The sequence below is a fragment of the Crinia signifera genome, chromosome 2 (genome assembly GCF_055691185.1).
Source record: "Crinia signifera chromosome 2, ASM5569118v1, whole genome shotgun sequence".
Taxonomy (NCBI): domain Eukaryota; kingdom Metazoa; phylum Chordata; class Amphibia; order Anura; family Myobatrachidae; genus Crinia; species Crinia signifera.
Window position 1 is genome coordinate 376,363,774 of NC_139218.1, and position 20,574 is coordinate 376,384,347.

A 20,574-nucleotide genomic window follows, 5' to 3' on the forward strand; every position below is an offset into this window, starting at 1 on the left:
GGTGGGGGGTTGCCGCGAATTGCGGGAGGTGGGGGGTCACGGGGGGTGCCGCGAATCGCGGGAGGGGAGGTTGCGGGGGGGGGTGTGACGCGAATCGCCACAAGAAAAAATCAACACAGAAAGGTCAACACATGTAAATGTTGACATAAGTGTGCCACTTCATTGGTGTCCATGTCGACACATGACAATGAATATGAAAAAATTAAAAATAAATCTTCAAAAACTCATGTCAACCTTTTTCATTGTCGACCATAGCCATGTCAGTGTTTTGCATGTGGCATTTAATCCTGGGGCTGCTGCGAATTGCGGGGGGGGGGGGGGGGGGGGTGCCGCGAATCGCGGGAGGGGGGGTCGCAGGGGGGGTGTAGCCAATAGTGCAAGAGGGGGGTCGCGGGGGGGTTCTTTTTGCCGCGAATCGCGGGAGGGAGGTCGCGGGGGGGGGTGTTTTTTCTGCGAATCGGGGGGGGGTCACGGGGGAGGGTTTGCCGCGATTCGCGGGAGGGGGGGGTCGTGGTTATGCCGCGAATTGCGGGAGGGGTCGTGGGGGGGTTCTTTTTGCAGCGAATCGCGGGAGGGGGGGTCGCGGGGGTGTTTTTGCTGCGAATCGCGGTAGGGGGGGTCGCGGGGAGCGGGTGTTTTTGCCGCGAATCGCGGGAGGAGGGGGCTCACCTGGTGGCTGTGGAGTAGCAGTGCTGGGCAACATGGGAAGGCAGTGGGTGTCTGGCACTGTCTGTGGGCTCACTGGTAAGGTTCTCTGTCACATACCTCCCAACATGACCCTCTCCAGGAGGGACACAATGCTCTGTTTGTGGACTTCCCCTTAATGTATGATTGCCATCACCTGTTTTAAACATGTTAATTTCTCAGAAAGGTGTTCAGCACAGATGAAGGCAATCACACATTAAGAGGAAAGTCCAGGAACAGAGCGTTATAGACACAGACACCCACTTTGAGTGACAGATGTAGCCAAATATATAGGAGATATAAAGTAGATTCTGATCTCAATGTCAATAGAACGCCCATCTTAGTATATAAACCCCTCAATGTCCAATAATCCTGAACAGTCTTGGAGTTTTATTGCATCAATGTAAAGGCCTCTATCGCCCCAGTCTATCAATAAATGTTCATCGGAGAAGTTCTGTCCAATTCATCTGGTAGGAACAAAAATCTGGTAATAAATGGATGCATACAAAAATTAACCATACGACCGGAGCTCTCTCTCTGACCGACAACCAATCAGGAGCCACCACTCCTGATTGGCTGCCGGACCGTGAGCTAGCTCTGATTGGCTTGCGGACCCGGCAAGCGGCCGCACAAGATTTAAAATAGCCGGGACCTAGGCTGCTGCAGTGCAGTGCTCTGACTCTGAATACAGCCGGGCAGCTCTCCACTCTGCCCGGCTGTCAATGCTTTCTTCCTGGAGGCGAGCGGCGGCAGCGAGTTTAAAAAAAACAACAATGTGTCAGAAATGACAGCAGGGGGTGCACGTGCCCGGTTGCCCCCCCCCCCCTGAATCCGCCACTGTCCACTTGTATGGTAACGAGGTGATTCGGGGGGGGGGGGGGGGGGGGGAGCTGTTCAGCCAGACGCCCCTCTGCATTAAGGGGCTCGCTAGGTAGTGAACGACCGCTGCCTAGCAACCCAACCTGAATCACCCCCTTAGTCTTGTGTGTACAGTTTGTGGCCTTGCAGTAATACATCATACATTTTTATTTGATTTATATATATTTTGAAGGGAAGAGCAATACAAGAGATTTTCGGTCGTATCTGGGTAAATTAAATATGGGTTCTTGATTTGGCTGGCCCGTTTCATTTGCTTGAGGGCATTGATGTATGTGCCAAGTATAGTACACCAAAGAAGAAGCTGATACACCCTGTAGAGTAAATGTCGCAAAAATGTGTTTTGTCCTAGTATCTACCTTTATGTGTATAGTTTTCTATCATTAATATTATTATTGTTTATTTATATAGGGCCACAAGGGTTCCGCAGCACTTAACGGTACTTGTGGAGTATCACGGCTCCCATCGTATGGCATCGTATGCTATATGTAGTGGCATACGATGGCATACGATGCGATGCGATGTTTTACCGATTTTTGAGCATTTTTGCTCAAAAATCGTATGCCATCGCATGGCATCGTATGCCATATGTAGTGGCATACGATGTCATACGATGCGATACGATGTTTTACCAATTTTTGAGCATTTTTGCTCAAAAATCGTATGCCATCGCATGGCATCGTATGCCATATGTAGTGGCATACGATGTCATACGATGCGATACGATGTTTTACCGATTTTTGAGCAAAAATGGTCAAAAATCGGTAAAACATCGGATAACATCGTATGCCATATGTAGTGGCATACGATGTCATACGATGCGATACGATGTTTTACCGATTTTTGAGCAAAAATGGTGAAAAATCGGTAAAACATCGCATGGCATTGTATGCCATCGATGCGATACGATGTTTTACCGATTTTTGAGCCATTTTAGCTCAAAAATCGTATGCGATCGCATCGGATGCCATACGATGGCATCCGATGCGATGCGATGGCACCCGATTTTGCACTGAAATGCATCAGAATGCATTGAAATGTGTATTAAAGTAGTGAAATGCCCCCAAATGCCATTTTTTATAGTGCACCACCCCCACTATCAACGTCAACCCGAAGCGTGGCGAGCGCAGCGAGCCCGCGAGGGGCGGCGGTACGCGTCCTACGACCTTTTCATACCCCCACTATCCACGTCGGCGTGGAGTTGAGAATAGAATAGTGTGGGGAGCGCAGCGAGCCACCGAGCCCGAAGCGTGGCGAGGGGACGCGGATACCTGTAAAGCCCGCGAGGAGACGCGTATAGCTGTGAAGGTATCCGCGTCCCCTCGCGGGGCTCGCTGCGCTCGCCACGCTTCGGGCTCGGTGGCTCGCTGCGCTCGCCACACTATTCTATTCTCAACTCCACGCCGACGTGGATAGTGGGGGTATGAAAAGGTCGTAGGACGCGTACCGCCGCCCCTCGCGGGCTCGCTGCGCTCGCCACGCTTCGGGTTGACGTTGATAGTGGGGGTGGTGCACTATGAAAAATGGCATTCTGATGCATTTCAGTGCACAATCGGGTGCCATCGCATCGGATGCCATCGTATGGCATCCGGTGCGATCGCATATGATTTTTGAGCTAAAATGGCTCAAAAATCGGTAAAACATCGTATCGCATCGATGGCATACGATGCCATGCGATGTTTTACCGATTTTCCACCATTTTTGCTAAAAAATCGGTAAAACATCGTATCGCATCATATGACATCGTATGCCACTACATATGGCATACGATGTTATCCGATGTTTTACCGATTTTTCACCATTTTTGCTCAAAAATCGGTAAAACATCGTATCGCATCGTATAACATCGTATGCCACTACATATGGCATACGATGTTATCCGATGTTTTACCGATTTTTGACCATTTTTGCTCAATAATCGGTAAAACATCGTATCGCATCGTATGACATCGTATGCCACTACATATGGCATACGATGTTATGCGATGGCATACGATTTTTGAGCTAAAATAGTCAAAAATCGGTAAAACATCGCATCGCATCGTATGCCATCGTATGCCACATGCGATGCGATGCGATTTTTAGCATACGATCTGCATACGATGCAGGTCGTGGGAGCCGTGATACTCCACAAGTACCCACTTAACAAATACATAAACAACATAAACAAGAATAAATAAATGACAGTATAAGGCAATATAGGACAATTACATGGTAAAAGAAAAACAGTTGCATAGGGAACTGAGAGAATGATTAGGTTGGCAGAGACCTAGGGTTAGGTTGAAAGGAGTACAGAAAGAATATATATTCTAAGAGAGGAAACAACACATGAGGAGAGAGGGCCCTGCTCGTCAGAGCTTACATTGTAAAGGGAAGGGGCCGACAGATAGGAGTAATCTATTAATCCCACGCCATTATTATCTGATTGCAAGTATCTTGTTTATTTCTTCCACTCCGTAGAGTATTCTCATCGCAGACTTCCAACCGTATTTCATTTCTCAAATTCCCTCTTCATCATGACGGCATAAGTGAGCATTTTCCATCTCCCAGCGCTGAGATTGGGTTACAGCGCGGTCTTTGGTCTGCCAGAGCCTGCACAATTCATTTTGAAGGACTGCTGCTGTTTTCTTGCATGAAACACACTTACAGGAAAAGCGGAGAGGTGATTAGAATGGATTTCAGATAGGAGATGTACTACACCTTGATAAGTGATAAAGTAGAGAGTGATAAAAAAATACTAGCCAATCAGCTCCTAACTACTATGTTACAGTCTGTGCTTAAAAATGACAGTTAGAAGCTGGTTGGTTAGTAGTTTATCACTCTCTGTTTTATCACTTTTCACTGCTTATAAAATCTGGTCCAAACTTCCATCAAGGATCATTAGGAGCGCGGCAAAAACAAAATAGGACAGGACTTCTTAATTGTCTATGTTTAGTTAAGGCCCATACACACTGGGTGACTTTGAGCTGAAAGCCGCTCAAAACAGCAAGTTTGAGCGGCTTTCAGCTCAAAGCTGCCCAGTGTGTATGGCGCGGCGATGAGCGGTGAGCTTTGCTGCGCACTCCCGCATAATTGCTGCCTGGCCGCTGCTCATCTGCTGGTGTTACCAGCAGATGAGCGGTTTTGAGGACGGCTTTGCATAGCGCTGCGCTTTGCAAAGCCGCCCTCCCCCCACTGACGGCGCCGGGCAGTGGGAAAGCCGCTCAGTGTGTATGCACTGAGCGGCTCCCCCCCCCAGCGATGATAGCGATCATCGCTGTCCATACACGCGGGGCATAATGTCCCAGTGTGTATGATCTTTAGTTGTAGTTTATGTATAACTATATAATTTTAAAATATGGAAACAAAATTTACATTTTAAGAGTAATTTAACTTTATAAGTTTACTTTGAATTTACATATTTGCAGCATATTGGCATTAGGTGCAACACCAACACCAGAGGGATGACTGATACCCAATAGAGGGAATCCTTGCCAGTGCAGTGTTGGTTCCACTTAGATGCTTTTTTTTAGATTCAAATAAAGTACATATAATATAGAGCTAGGGCTAGATGTAATAGGGTGTGAGATGGATAAAGTGAGAGATTTTGGCAGAGTTTTCCCGTTATTTTAAAGTGGCAATAAATTGCATGGCAAAACCAACCTGGTTCTTCAGTGAAAATGATTGCCGCTTTAACAAAATGGGAAAACTCTCCCAAAATCTCTCACTTTCAGAATCTCATGCCCAGGGGTTAAAGTGAGGGGGAACTCGGGGGAACTGAGTTCCACCACCTATAATGGTAGGGGGAACTGAGTTCCACCTGAACCACAGCCCTGGACAGTAGTTCCAACAGAATAGCCGGTTCCAGCGGCTTCCTTTTCTGGCACGGCGTATGTGTTGTCATGCTGTCACCACTGCTCAGGTGAATATCAGAGTAGAGGTAGCTGCTGGACAGAAGGGGACAGATATGTGTCTTATGTCAGATATATGAAATGGGCACTTACTGACATTTTTTGCTAGGGGTACTGCTGCTGTGGGCATTATGTGTATAATAAATACTACTGTAGGCATTATGTGCAAGGGATACTACTGTGTGCATAGATGTAAATGAGACACTTATGTGTCATAAGCATAACATGAATAAGGAGCACTACTTTGTGCTGTAAGATAAATCAGGGTCACTACATGTGGTGTAATGTGAATATGATTGTCCTACTGTGTTGCATAATTTAAATTGGGAATAATTTGGAGATCACTGTCCCTTTATAAAGTATCAGAAGTATGGCATAAAGTTTATAGGTTGCATGGGGTGCCAAAAACCCTGGCAGTACCCGGGGCTCCACCTAATTGGGGTGGGAGGGGGGGGGGGGGGGTCCGTGGAAGGGTACATTAGTTCCACCACCTCTCTGGGACCACTTTAAGCCCTGCTCATGCCCAATTAAATTTGGCACCTTGTGTGGAATCATCATGGTTCTCTCACATCTTATCCAAAACAATAAAAGCATACCAACTATACTTAGAAACCTATAGGGCAAACATCAGGGGCCAGTCTGGTTGTCTCCCTGATGCAATGTCATTTTGGGGCATTCCTCAACTTTCTATCCAGTGACAAACCAGACATGTTGCCATAGGAGCAAAACAAGTGACATGTTTTAAATAATCCGTCTTCACTTGCCCTATTCCTTACCCCTTTCATGAAAGTCCCCTACTGTGTGTCCCCTCACTTGTATCACCAACTGTCTCTCTGCTATTGTATGTCTTCCTGGAGGTCCAAGCACTTTTTAAACTTAACCATGTCTAGGGTGCGGGCGGCTGATGGTCTTCCTACCCTCCCAAATAACCTCACCTCCCTCAATTTCATGGCAATTCTCTCACTTTTCAGTACCTTTCCTCAGATATATCTCCAGGTTCACACTGGAGGTAAATTAGACCCTCATCTACTCATTGGTCATCTCTAGACTGGACATCTCTAACCTCCTCTTCTCTGGCCTCATTGACTCTAACCTATTTCTACTCTGGTATACTTGCATTGGATCGACCACTGAAGGTCAACACCTGAAATAGATAGACACTTAAACCTACCTTGCCCAAACTCACATATATTTGAATGCAGTCCTATGAGGCTACTAACAAAAAACCCAGTGAGTCCGGAGATACCATTAGTCCCTACACAAGTCGACTCGCAGCCGATAGGATCCAGCCCTCTTTTTTATATTTTTGTTCAGAGTCTGTGGACTGATGGGTCACCTTTAATGCAAGTTTCGGGTCAACAGATCAATCTCCAAAGTTTGTTTCCTGTTCCCTAAAGCTTCTCTTTTAGATTATAGAACCTCTGACGGTCATCTTAGAACATGGTAGAACAGTCTGAAATGGGAAACTAATACTGACAGTCAAGTGAAAAATAACTTTTAATCTCTTTTCCATCAATATATTATCCCACTGCCATAAGCTAGGTCAAGAGCTCGGAGACTTTTGGGAGAGTGATCATGCTGCCTAATTATTCCCCTGGTTTCCTCATATAGGGGAGAATAATGTCTTCATTGTTTTAGACAGCAATCCTTATAGATGTCCGCTGGACTGGGTTAAGCTTCGTCTAGGTGTAGTGTGGACAGTTCTGGATTAAAACGTCTACAGTGTCCCCATAGGCAGTCAGCACAATAAGGTTCACATGCCCAAGGTCAACAATGACGAAAGGTTGACACATGCAAAAGCTAAATTCGGAAAAGGTTGACATGAGTTTTTTTTTTTAGGATTTTTTGGCAATGTTGACGTGTTTTGATGTGCTCGGGACACTTTATTGATTCCAGTATCGAAGTATGCGAGAAAGTAAAAAAAAAATTTGAACTTTTCATGTGTCGACAATTGAGATGTTAACCTTTGCTTGTATTGACCTTTTGGTAATGTCCACCTCGTGCGTGTTGACCCTTTCTCAATGTTGACCCTTTTCAATGTTGATCTTGGGCAAGTCAACCTTTTGTCAATGTTGACCTAGTGAATGTCAACTTTTTGGTGTCGACCTATTGACTTTCTATTTAGACACTGTTGATCCATCATCCGTATACCAGTGTGGACAAGTCTCCTGATATTAGGTTAAACATCAATCAATTGTTGTTTGCATAACTAAGGGCCTAATTCAGGTTGGCTCCCAACAGCAAAATCTCTCTGTAATGGGCAAAACCATGTGCCCTGCAGGTGGGTCAGATGTAACATGTGCAGGGAGAGTTAGATTTGGGTAGGGTTTGTTCAAACTGAAATCTAAATTGCAGTGTAAAAATAAAGCAGCCAGTATTTACTCCGCACAGAAACAAAATAACTCACCCAAATCTAACTCTCTCTGCACATGTTTCATCTGCCTCACCTGCAGTGCACATGGTTTTGTCCATTAAAGAAGGAGTTTGCTTGTGCACACCAACCTGAATCGCCCCCCTAAATCCAATATCTGGTGGCTAAGACTGTCACAGAAAAGATGGAGAATGATCAGAGGCGAAAAATATCTTGAAAATTGCCATTTCATGACAATGAGCACTTCCATATGTCTTCGGTAGTCTGTCCCACATCTCAATTTAGAGGACCACAACATGGAAGTTGTATAATAATTGCTAACAGTTTTTGTGGTTTACTTTAAAGAAAAGGAAAAATACCCGAAATGAGAAGCAACGGACAAATAAATAAATACATGAAAGCATGAACAGGTTTATCAAGAGAATAGCATTAGATGGATAAAAAGGACATGAGGAGGTGTTATCCATATTAACCAATCACATGGTAGCTATAATATTTTAGACAGTTCTAGATAAATGATAACTCGAATCTGATAGGCACCCCTGCCTTTCTTTATCTGGTGGAAGTCACACAGAGATTTCGCAAATGCCAGGAACTGGCCTTTTATCATTGGGAAACTTGAGTCCCCATTTTCGTAGAGAAATTCCATTCTGAGGGTGGAACATCGTGAGGCGGTTTTCCGTCCGGCACTTGGCCCTCCATCTATTTTAATTGCTTTAAGTTGGGAATTGAGAGGATCCATTCCCCGTTTCATGGTGTTTGGATTTTCTACTGTTCGAGATTGTGGGATGTCTGATTAAGACCGCCATTGTACACAAGTGTCTGATCTCTGATTATTCTTTTTGTGTATACCAAAAAACCCCTGAGGAAGACTTTGTAAAATGGCGAAACGCGTTGGGTTAACACGGCTACTTGAAAGAAATCATTAAATACAACTAAAGAAATTTTAAAGAAAAATCTTTTAATAAAAATGTATTTGTTTTATGATATATTGTTGTATCAAATATGATTATACTTTGAAACACTGCACACCAATTAGGTGGAGGATTATATTAGCGTTCTCTATATTTCGGTGTCTACATTTCTTTTTCGTCTCCCGCTAACAGGGGTTGACTTATAGATTAGCTGCTCACTGGTGGCGTACTTGGGGTCACTGTCCTACTTTTATATATATATATATATATATATATATATAGGATCGGATCTACCCGGCACTCTGCTTGTGTAGTCAGATAACTTGCTGCGGTGCCATCCAAGGAACTTGGAAGATCCAATGTAATGTGGGAAGAAGGCGGCACTCTCACAGGCTTGATTTAAAGATTAAAAGTCCTTTATTGCAGCGGTCCTACGCCGTTACGGAGTTACCTCCGTCATCAGGGACACCTGTCCCTGATGACGGAGGTAACTCCGTAACGGCGTAGGACCGCTGCAATAAAGGACTTTTAATCTTTAAATCAAGCCTGTGAGAGTGCCGCCTTCTTCCCACATTATATATATATATATATTTATCTTTATATATAAATGTTGGTGACTCTCCTCTGGAATCATTAGTTGGGTGCATGCAGCCTATGAAACAAGCTTTCAAAGTAATGTAAATGGCCTAAATTTCCCTTTTTTTCTTGCTTCTTTTCAGCTTCAAGGCTCACTGAAGAGAAGGTTGGTGGTGAACGTATCTCCAACCAACAGCAAGAGATCGAACGGTGTGTCGGACAACGCATTCCTTGACTTTAAGAAAATCAGAGCCAATGACTGTCTGTCTGTAGGCCAGAACAACTATCATGGAGTTGATGGTTTAAACCAACCGGTAAACGGCGCGATGCCAATGGCACAGGCAATGCATAGGAAAAATGGTAATAAGTCAAGTAATTGTGAGGCTAATAATATTTTTAACTCAACGCTAAAGGATATTAAGAAGGAGCCTGGGGAAAATCTGTCCTGCAGCAAACATCTCGATTCTCGTCTGTCTCATGAAAACCTTTTCAGATATGGAGATGATAATGGGGAACAACTTATGGACCCAGACCTCCAAGAACTATTTAATGAATTTACTTATATTTCAGTGCCCCCAATGAGCGATATTGAATTACAAAATATGATAAATATAACCATTAAGCAAGATGAACCTTTCAACATAGATATTGGGCAACAGAGCCAACGAAACACGCCGTCATCAGCTTCTTCGTCATTGCCCTTGGACAAGATCGTCATCAAAAGTGAATATCAACAATGTTTAAACCCAACTCGAGTTGGTTCACCACAGATGAGACCTTCGTCTACAGGGCCGGCTTTTTCCATGTCTAGTTCCCCGCTGACATCCTCGCCTAGCGTTACGGCACCCCAGGACCAGCCACAGGTGTCTTCTTGTACAAACCGCCTGAGTAACTGGCAGGAACTCTCTCATGCCCAACAGCTTAAGCAAATTGCCGCCAATAGACAGCATACCTTAATTCAGCAACATCAACCAAATCCGTCCTCTAACTGGTCAAATGTCAACTCTGCAGGACAGTCTTCAAGACAGTTTGGCCTGGAGAAAGTCCCAAGTCCCTTTCGACAACAACAGTTGAGTCCTCATGGGACTTCCGTGAGCACGGGTCCTGTAAGTGGAAGCCAGCAAAAAGCAATAAGTAACTACCTCTATAAAACCAACTCCAGCTCCCAAAGCACACCTGTTGATATGATGAAGACCCAGGATCCTATCAAGAACTCCATCAATTCCAGTCATGTGCCGCTAGATCAGCATCACAACATGGCTAAGCCTCTGTTCCACTATAGTTCTGATCAGTCAAGCCAGCAAGTATCTTCCGTGTTAGGCCCACCAAGCAAACCTATTTTACAGTTCACCCAACAGCAACCACAGAACTCTTCAGCGGGTCAACAACATGAAACAACCCAGCAGGTTACTTCCATGTCCAATCAGTCGCTGCCAAGGATGTCGGGTTTCCAGCAAAAGTTAATGATCCAGACAATGCAACAGAACCAGCAAATGCCCGGACTTCAGTATTCTACTGTGCACCAACAGCAGGTATAGCGACATCTTATTCCCATTTATATTTGACATCGTTTTTAAATGTATATCTCTCATATGTTATGAGTGATTGGTCATGATATAGTGTAGATTTATGTTTTTATAGTTTACTTTGTGTTATTTAAAATGTTTGAGACAGATAAAATGGAGACGTTTCCCATAGCAACTATACCCTACACTGAAATCAGCCCATTTTGTGTTATTTCTTTTAGGGGTAACCTTTTTTCACCAAGAGTTTTCCTACTCAGTGCGCCAAAGATGGCTGCCTCCCCTGGTACCTAGTTGGGGGGGGGGGACACAACTCGTGGAGATATTATCCAAAATGCCGGAACAACACTACATTGTTTCGACTGTGCTCTCAAGGCTTTCTTTTGCCTCTGTGTGACTTACAGTATCTATTGATGTACTACCTAAATCCTATGTACTATGGGGGTCATTCTGGTTCACTTGCAAAGGCAAAATCACTCTCTAATGGACAAAACCATGTGCACTGCAGAGGGGGTGCTGATGTAACGTGCAGAGAGAGAGAGTTAGATTTGGGTGGGGTTTGTACTTCCAACTGATATTTATATTGCAATGTAAAAATAAAGCAGTCAGTATTTACCCTGCACAGAAACAATATAACACCCATATCTAACTCTCTCTACACATGTTACATCAGTAATTGATATAGTAAAAGATATAGCTCAGAAAGCTCTTTCTCGGATCGGAGTTGGAGGTCGGAACTGTTGCATGTCTGACCTCCAACTCGGACCCCCTCCCGGCAGCTGGAAAACGGGTTGCATGCAATATATCACATGCAGAAGGACCGTCCCGGGTGGCTGGAGGAGGATCGACTGGCCATAGACTGCTGCGAGAATTTGCAGTAATGTATGGCCACCTTTAGAGATAACGGTTTGCAACTTGTTGAGCATTCATCAGAAAACCATCGGGGGTTATACATTGTGAGCTGTATCGTTACTTGCTCCTCGTACAGTCATACCTAGGATGTAATGCTGTCTGTAGCTGGCTCGTTACATGGCTATCCCAGCTAGAACCGCCAAGGTCACCCACACAATAACCTAAGTAAATAAGAAATATTCCTTATTTATTCCCCCAGTTGTATTTTTCCATATCATGATATCAGTCATGTTGGAGAGCAGGAATGGCTGGGTTGCAGGCAGGTCACGGTCATACTAATTTACATTGGCAGTGGTATGTGGGAAAGCCTGCACAGAGCTCGCCTGTCTTTTATTTTGCTGGAGATTTTACTTTTCTGAGACCAACATTCAACAGATCCACATAAAACCCGTGAGCGCGGGAGCCAGAGAGAACACACACATCTGTGGAAATCTAATTATTGCGGAGTAGTAACGCCTGGGGCTCTCCCGTCTCCCTCATTAGAAGTCAGACACATTTATTCCATAGTTAAATACAATCTCCCTGTTACAATCAAGTCTCTGAGTAATATTTTTTGTACCATTGGCGTTAGGCAGCGGTTGACTATTTGCACGGAAAGAACAATTTTGTCTTCAGGGTAGTGATGGCAGAAGTGCAACTGGCCATGGATAGTTTAAAACTATGCAATGGATGATCATCGTTAGATTTACATCTCAATGGTCATCCATTACATTTGAGTGATTGGCCTGTGGGCCAATCAAAACATGTGGGTGGGGCTTCATGGGTGTCGGGGGCGGAGCTATGTTCCTTGTCCCTACACTTTGAAGAAAAAAAACAATGTACTTGTGTCCTAGCACGGTGCCCAATTAGCATACGTACAGTAGTTAATATGGTGTAGGACGTTAGGCAGTTAGTGTAGCTGTGCTGTCAGAATAAGCGTAGGCTGCGCAATTCAAATTAATAGTTAACACATGTCGTCATTACTGTCTCAGATGTATGATATGACAAGTGTGAATGTGTTCCTAAAACACCCCCCCACTATTCACGCCACCCTGAAGCGGCGGGGGCAATCTGCATCTTTATCTCACCATTCCAAGGGGGTGCGGTGGGCTAGGTGCTCAGATGCAAAGTCCCACTCATCGCCGGGCCATACACATTGGGCGGCTTTGAGCTGAAAGCCACTCAAACTTGCTGTTTTGAGCGGCTTGCAGCTCAAAGTCGCCCAGTGTGTATGGGCCTTTAAATTAAAGTATATAAGAGTTACGGTTATTAGGTTTGTCGGCCTAAGGCAGGTGAAACAATATTCCCAATGTGCGGGTTTATCTGGGCTAATAAATAGCCGCCCGCGACGCAGTTACCTGTAATCTATGATCACGGGTAACCAGATATGTTGTAGAATATTCTATCTATACACAAGTACTTTGATGTACAAAGTGGGCGCGTGGTGATGTGCGAAATAAACCAGTGACTAATGATTCTGTAACCTGGGACATCTGCAAAACATCTTTTGTTGGGGGCCGGGGGATTAAACATGTAGATTTAAAAAAAGATTGTTGACATAATAGATTAGTTTGTGTTAAACAATTATTTATTGTAACAGAATATCGCTTTATCATTCCTGCAGTGCAATTTTACATAACTGCTTTAGTGGCTGCAACGTCTGTTTCATGTTACATTTTGTTTAAATCGTGTTGTTAGGGGGGTATTCTGGTTGATTCTGGCTAATTCGCATCCTTGCAAGTCAAGCGGTGGTACGCTGGCCCACCATTCGCACGGCACATGTTCGCACGGCATGTGGATGGAGGTTTTACATATACATCCATTCGCTGACCGTCGAAAGATGTGGTGCGCACACGCATATATAAAGTGACTCTCAGGTCACATTTATATGTGTGTACGTTCTCGTGGAAATGGGTGGGCAGTTGACATCCGGTGATGTGAGCTCCCCGCCGCCGGCGCCCACGTCACCGGGCGATTACCGTGAGAAAGCGTTTTTGCTGAGTACACCTGTTTGACACCCACCAGCCGCAAGGTTGGCCAATCTCGGGATCGGCGGGATCCCGGGATTTGGCCCCTAAAACGCCGGGATTTCAATCCCGGGATTATGCCGGGCAGAGCCTGAGTGAGTCCTCAGACGCTGCCCGGCTACTCCCGTCCCGGCAGTGCGGCTCTGCGCAGCGTGACAAGGTCACAGGTCACACTGCCCGCCCTACCACCCTGACTGCATTGCATGACATGGCTTCCCGACACCACCCACCCGGCACCTGTCTTCACTGCGCTCCCGACCCACCGGCTCCCGGCTACAAAATGCCCGCCCAGCTTCACCGCCCACCCTCCCGGCCGCACGGCACCTCACCGCACATGTAATTTAATATGCGAGGCGGCCGAGGCAGGTTTTTCTTATTAGGGAAGCCAATCCCAGGAATCCCGGAATTGGGCATTTTTCAATCCCGATTTCCAGGATTGAAAAAAATGCCCCAGGATTGGCATCCCTAGTTGGGTGCGTACACACAGTAAACAGTCTGTTCGCCGTGGCCGCACACACCCAGCACATACACATGCGCAGAAATGTGTATGCGCATTGAGAAAACCTGTGAGAACGAACACCCACTACCGAATGGACCAGAATAAGGTCCTAAGTACATTAGCTTGAAACCAATTTTATGGCTAAGAATCAGTTTGCACTACGGATGTGTCCTATTTGTGCGTCACATGGAATGAGGCGCTGGGCGTGACTTTGATGCTCTGCCAGGGGTAGTGATCCTCTTACCTTTAGTACTGCAATTCTACTAAAATCATACATCATATTTACCCTGTAGCTACATACATAGTCACTTAGGGGTAAATTTACTATTTCATATGAGATGTTGCTAAGGGCAACCAATCAGAATGTACTTATTTATTAAGCAGCTTCTAGAAGATAATAGATAGAATAATATTGGTTAACCATAGCAACAACCCATCTAAAATAGAACTTACAGTCTACTTGGAACATTAGATTAGTACTTGTGTTGGAAATGACAGATTAAACATTGTGATACATCACAAAATTTTGGGGCCTAGTGGTTAAGGCCTATGCTTGCGGCGCTGCCACGAGGCCATGCCCCATTTTTGCCACTGTTGGGGCAGGGCCAGTAGCTCTCAGAGCCTCTGGCCATGCCTTAGCCCCTCCAGGTCTCTATTCAGGAACTCCCAACTGCCCCCACTGCAGGATACTGACGGCACTGGGTGGGACACAGGGACCATTCTAAAAAAAGTGACGTCCCATAAATATCGGGACAGTAAGGTAGTATGGATCTAAAGTGTCTAGATAGAGAGTCAATGGGGTAAATTGACTAAGATGGGAGTTCAAATGAAGATGGGATGTTGGGTAACCAATCGGAATCTACTTCTTATTTATTTATCACCTTATAGAAGGTAATAGATAAATATAATTGGTTGCTATGGGCAACATCCCATCTTCAATAGAACTCCCATCTTGGTAAATTTACCCCAATAGGTGTACCCCTAAAGGTTGTCAGGGTCAAAAGGTCGACATGAAAGAGGTCAACATGCAATATGTCATCGTGAAATTACGACATGAAAAAGGTAGACACATGACAAGGTCGACATGAGTTTTTCACAATTTTTTTTAAACCAGGCTTGTTCTCATTTCACCTTTCATGTCGGCACAGAGGGAGAATATAATAATGTGTCGAGCGTAGCAAGGGTTCATGGTACACTAATCGGGGGTCCATGTTGACAGTTGTCGACATTGACACAAAAATATGAAAAGTCATGTTGACATTTTCATGTCGGCATATTGACCCTGTCGAACCTTTCCCACGTTGACCTTTTGACCATATTGACCTTTTAATCCAGTCTACTTATTGCATGTTGGCCTTTTGACCAAAGTTTGCGGTGGGTGCACGCACCTAGGGTGACCAACTCATCCCTTTAATCCGGGACACATATTAATTACACAGGTTCTGTGGCTGGCTTTCACCTGGTTTTAAACTGCCACACCTCAAAACTCCATTTCACCTGGTTTTAAACTGCCACAGAACCTGTGTAATTAATATGTGTCCCGGATTAAAGGGATGAGTTGGTCACCCTACACGCACCCTGTGTCTGCACATGCGCAGAAACACGCATGTGCAGACACTAAACATCGGTCCTCCATGCGAACGCATGGAGGACCGAATGATTCAAAATAAGGCCCATAGAGTGTGGTATATTATGTCGACGTACATCATGTCAACATTTATATCATCATGAGAATGTCAGCATGGTTGCAATGTTACAGTGCAACATATCAACAGGACTGGCATGACTGGCACTGTAAGTGTCTGATTCTTTTCACGGTGTGATGATAAGGTCAGGATGACTTCTGGCGGATCTGTGTCACTTCCGGTGGTATGGTTGCGTCTTCCTAGTGCAGGCCAAACCCACCATCTCTTAGCCTAAAGAGCCACTCCCATAGCATAATCCTCCTATAGTGCCTAGCCTAAAGAGCCACTCCCATAGCCTAACCCTCCTATAGTGCCTAGCCTAAAGAGCCACTCCCATAGCCTAACCCTCCTATAGTGCCTAGCCTAAAGAGCCACTCCCATAGCCTAACTCTCCTATAGTGCCTAGCCTAAAGAGCCACTCCCATAGCCTAACCCTCCTATTGTGCCTAGCCTAAAGAGCCACTCTCATAGCCTAACCCTCCTATACTGCCTAGCCTAAAGAGCCACTCCCATAGCCTAATCCTCCTATAGTGCCTAGCCTAAAAAACCACTCCCATAGCCTAACCCTCCTATAGTGCCTTGCCTAAAGAGCCACTCCCATAGCCTAACTCTCCTATAGTGCCTAGCCTAAAGAGCCACTCCCATAGCCTAATCCTCCTATACTGCCTAGCCTAAAGAGCCACTCCCATAGCCTAACCCTCCTATAGTGCCTAGCCTAAAGAGCCACTCCCATAGCCTAACTCTCCTATAGTGCCTAGCCTAAAGAGCCACTCCCATAGCCTAATCCTCCTATACTGCCTAGCCTAAAGAGCCACTCCCATAGCCTAACTCTCCTATAGTGCCTAGCCTAAAGAGCCACTTCCATAGCCTAACCCTCCTATACTGCCTAGCCTAAAGAGCCACTCCCATAGCCTAACCCTCCTATAGTGCCTAGCCTAAAGAGCCACTCCCATAGCCTAACCCTAATCCTACCTCTAACCGTCCCCTCCAGTATCCTAACCCTCCCACTACTGCATAACCCTAACCTCTCCTTCCATACCCTAACCCTTATCCCCACCCCCTAATGTGTAACCCTTTGCTCCTGGTCCATGTAGAGCATTAGCATTTCACATGTGCACATTGTGAACATGGTCAATGTTGACATTTTAAGAATATTGACATCATCACTGTTGTCTTTGGGATGCCAATACTGATATCATATAATTGTTGTTATTTCATCTTCTCAGATAAATCATTACCAATATCACATGTTCCAGTGCTTGTATTCAGACAACACGTGTTTCTATTCATTATAAACTAAACCCATGTGTATATCTCATGGAAATGTTCTGCTTGGAAATAACATATACGCCCAGTGGTCTTCTATTCACCTTTGTAGCTCTGGGGAGGAACCCCCTTTCCAAAACACCCTCAAAGGTGACGTTATTTGTCGACTGCACATTTGTGCTATTAATTTCCTGTCCCACCACATCTCTAAGGTTCTATATTGTACTGAGATATAGTAACTGTGGGGTCAACAACAGAAATAATGGGGTCCTGTATACCCACATTTTTGGGGACCCCTATCCCCGGCAGGTACATGTCAGTCACTTGAAAGTCCTCCTCACCTATATGGTGGCTTCTCTGCAATGAAGAACATCTGAAGAAATTGTTCCTAACTGGCCAGAGGTGTGGATCATTAAGTCTACAGCCAATAGGTGCACCAATATTGGTCACATGGAGACTTGAGTCGATAGTCACTATTCACTATTCAAGTCCAAGAACACAGGGGCTGGAAGATGCCTATTTGTGTAGGAATATAAACAACGTAGTCAGAATATAGTTATGTTAAACTAAATAACACATTGGAGGGGTGCCAGACGGGGTCCCAACAGTCGGAATCCCGACAGTCATTTACCCGACTTCAGGATCCCGACTGTTAAAATACCGACGCACGGGTTCCCGATGGCCACCCGCTATTCTCCCTCGTTGGGTCCAGGGCCCCCATAGAGGGAGAATAGAATAGGTCACGAGCGTAGCGATGCTGTCTGAGTCCAGCCAGTCGGGATCCCGACATCGGGCTAATGACTGTCGGGATCCCGACTGTTGGAACCCTGTACCACACCCCATTGTAACATTTTGCAAGACTCAATGTGAACTTCTCAGATCAAATTTGGTACTATTTGTATAACTCATTTATTTTTAAATTGATGCCTTAATGAAGATTACTGTACATTAGCCTTTTCCTTCTATTTCAGCCAGTTTGGGATGCTCACCTGCTGCTTTCCCAAAGTTGTCTTCAGCCTCATTCCCCCTTGTGTCACTCCAGACTCGCTATATTACCATACCCCAAGTTTACCTCCAGTTACAGTCCACCAGCGTCTCTCCAGCTCAAGATTCCTCTATGTCTGTCCAGTTCCTCAGTATCTCACCAGCACCAGACTCCTTTTATCCCTTCAGCCCCCTCCTTCTGTCTCTCCAGTATCAACCTCCTCCTATCTCTCCAGCCCAAGCCCCCTTCTGTCTCTCCAGTTCCAGTCCCTTCTGTATCTCCAGCTGGAGTCCCCTTCTGTCTCTCCAGTTCCAGTCTCTTCTGTATCTCTAGCTTGAGTCCCCTTCTGTCTCTCCAGTTAAAGTCCCCTTCTGTCTCTCCAGTTACAGTCCCCTTCTGTCTTTCCATTTACAGTCCCCTTCTGTCTCTCCAGTTCCGGTCTCTTCTGTATCTCCAGCTCGAGTCCCCTTCTGTCTCTCCAGTTCCAGTCCCCTTCTGTCTTTCCAGTTCCAGTCTCTTCTGTATCTCCAGCTCGAGTCCCCTTATGTCTCTCCAGTTCCAGGCCCCTACTGTCTCTTCAACTTGAGCCCATGCTGTCTCCACAAACCCTCGTTAGCGCTCCATCACACCGCACTTCTGTCTTAACAGCCTGCCCCCTTCTGTCTCTCCAATTCCAGTCCCTTCTGTCTCTCCAATTCCAGTCCCTTTCGTATCTCCAGCACGAGTCCCCTCCTGTCTCTCCAGTTCCAGCCCCCTTCTGTCTTTTCAGCTTGAGCCCATTCTGTCTCCACAGCCCCTCAGTAACGCTCCATCAAACCCCACTTCTGTCTTACCAGCCTGCCCCCTTCTGTCTCTCCAATACCAACCCCCATCTGTTTTTCCATCTCCAGTGATAGTCTCTCTCTACAGCTCCAGATCCCTTCTATCTTTCCAGTAACCCAGTATCTCTCCATTTTCAGCCCCATGCTGTCTCTCCAGCTCTGGCCATTGCATCCCTCCTGCTCTAGGCCAATTACTTGAATTCTTTTGTATCCTTTTTCTGCTCCTCTTGTGTAGCATGAAATCACAATGTCATACATGTTTCCCCACAATACATACAAAAAAATCTTTATTGCGCTGGCCACAAGTGCTGTAAGATTAAGAGATATCAGATACAGGATGTGATAGATACCTGCAGCCATCTGTACACTGAAGCAACAGGGGCATTGGTTAGAGATGAGGACCCTTGGAGTTTTGGAGTGATTGTGGAGATCATTGGATGCAGTGATCTCATTGTCATGTTTGTGGAAATAGGTTGAGATGATGCGTGTATGACATTAGAGTGTGCATATAGAAGGCATGGTCAGATACAACATTTGGGTATTTAACCAATGCTCATTGGGCATTAAGGGGTATCATTTGTGCCAAGAAAACATTCTCCACCCCAATAACAACCTGTCAGGAGGATGGTTCCATGCAGGGCTGCCACTAGAAATTGTGGGGCCCAGGACTGATTTCCCCCCTCACTTACCGTCACTTGGAGGAGGGGGGGCAGAGTAAAGTGAAGAGAAGGGCAGGGTTCCCCACCTCCCCTTCTGCTGCACTGCCCCAGTTGAATCCCACTGGTCCCTGAGCACAGTCTTCTCCTCCACCTCCGGATGCCATTTAAAATATGGTGCAGACTTGTAAGCCAATCGGGGCTCCTGAGTCAGTGCAGCTACCGGTGTGCAAGCTCTGATTGGCTCACTCACCAGACGGTGTCAGCATCAGGAAGTGAAGGAGAAGCCTGCATTCCAGGACCAGTGGTCTTCAGCGGTGACAGCTCAGCGGAGGCAGTCGGAGGAGTGCGGTAGGTGGAATGTGTGGCCTGGGCCCTTCCCTCTCTGTCACAGTTGCCGGGCCTGAGACAGCTGTGTCCACAGCACCCCCTTGATGACAGCCCTGGTTCCATGGAATCACATGTATAACATAGCAGAAATCAAGATTCATCAAAATAGACCTTTTTGGAATCGTAAGCTGTTCATTGTCGGTGTTCATTGTTGGTGAGCCTGTGCCCGCTATTGTCTGAGATTTCTGGTAGGACTGTAACCGTGTGTTCTGCTGCTCTATATTATGCGCCTCAATGTGTTATGCGTTTCTTGAGTTATTGCAGATACTGTCACCTTCCTTTCAGCTGTTGAATCTCCTCTGACTCTTTTATTTTTATTTTTTTCAATAAGGCCTATTTTTATTTGTTCTCAGAGCTGCCACTCACTGGATATTTTTTATTTCTTTGTGCATTATTAGCTGTGTTTTCCAGAGACAGTTGTGCTAAAAAATCCCAGGATATCGGATGCTTCAGAGATCCTTAAACTCTCTGTCTGGCACCAACACTCGATCCATGGAGAAAGTAACTCATATCACATATA

The 20,574-nt window shown here is 45.5% G+C and overlaps 1 protein-coding gene across 1 annotated transcript in view; it reads left to right on the forward strand.

Annotated features, from left to right (window-relative positions):
* MAML2 (mastermind like transcriptional coactivator 2) overlaps positions 1-20,574 on the forward strand; it is a 146,817-nt gene that overhangs the window by 73,709 nt on the left and 52,534 nt on the right. The window contains exon 3 of the mRNA XM_083170091.1: positions 9,455-10,843. Coding sequence (XP_083026217.1) covers positions 9,455-10,843 — 1,389 coding nt within the window. The remainder of the gene's footprint in view (positions 1-9,454; positions 10,844-20,574) is intronic.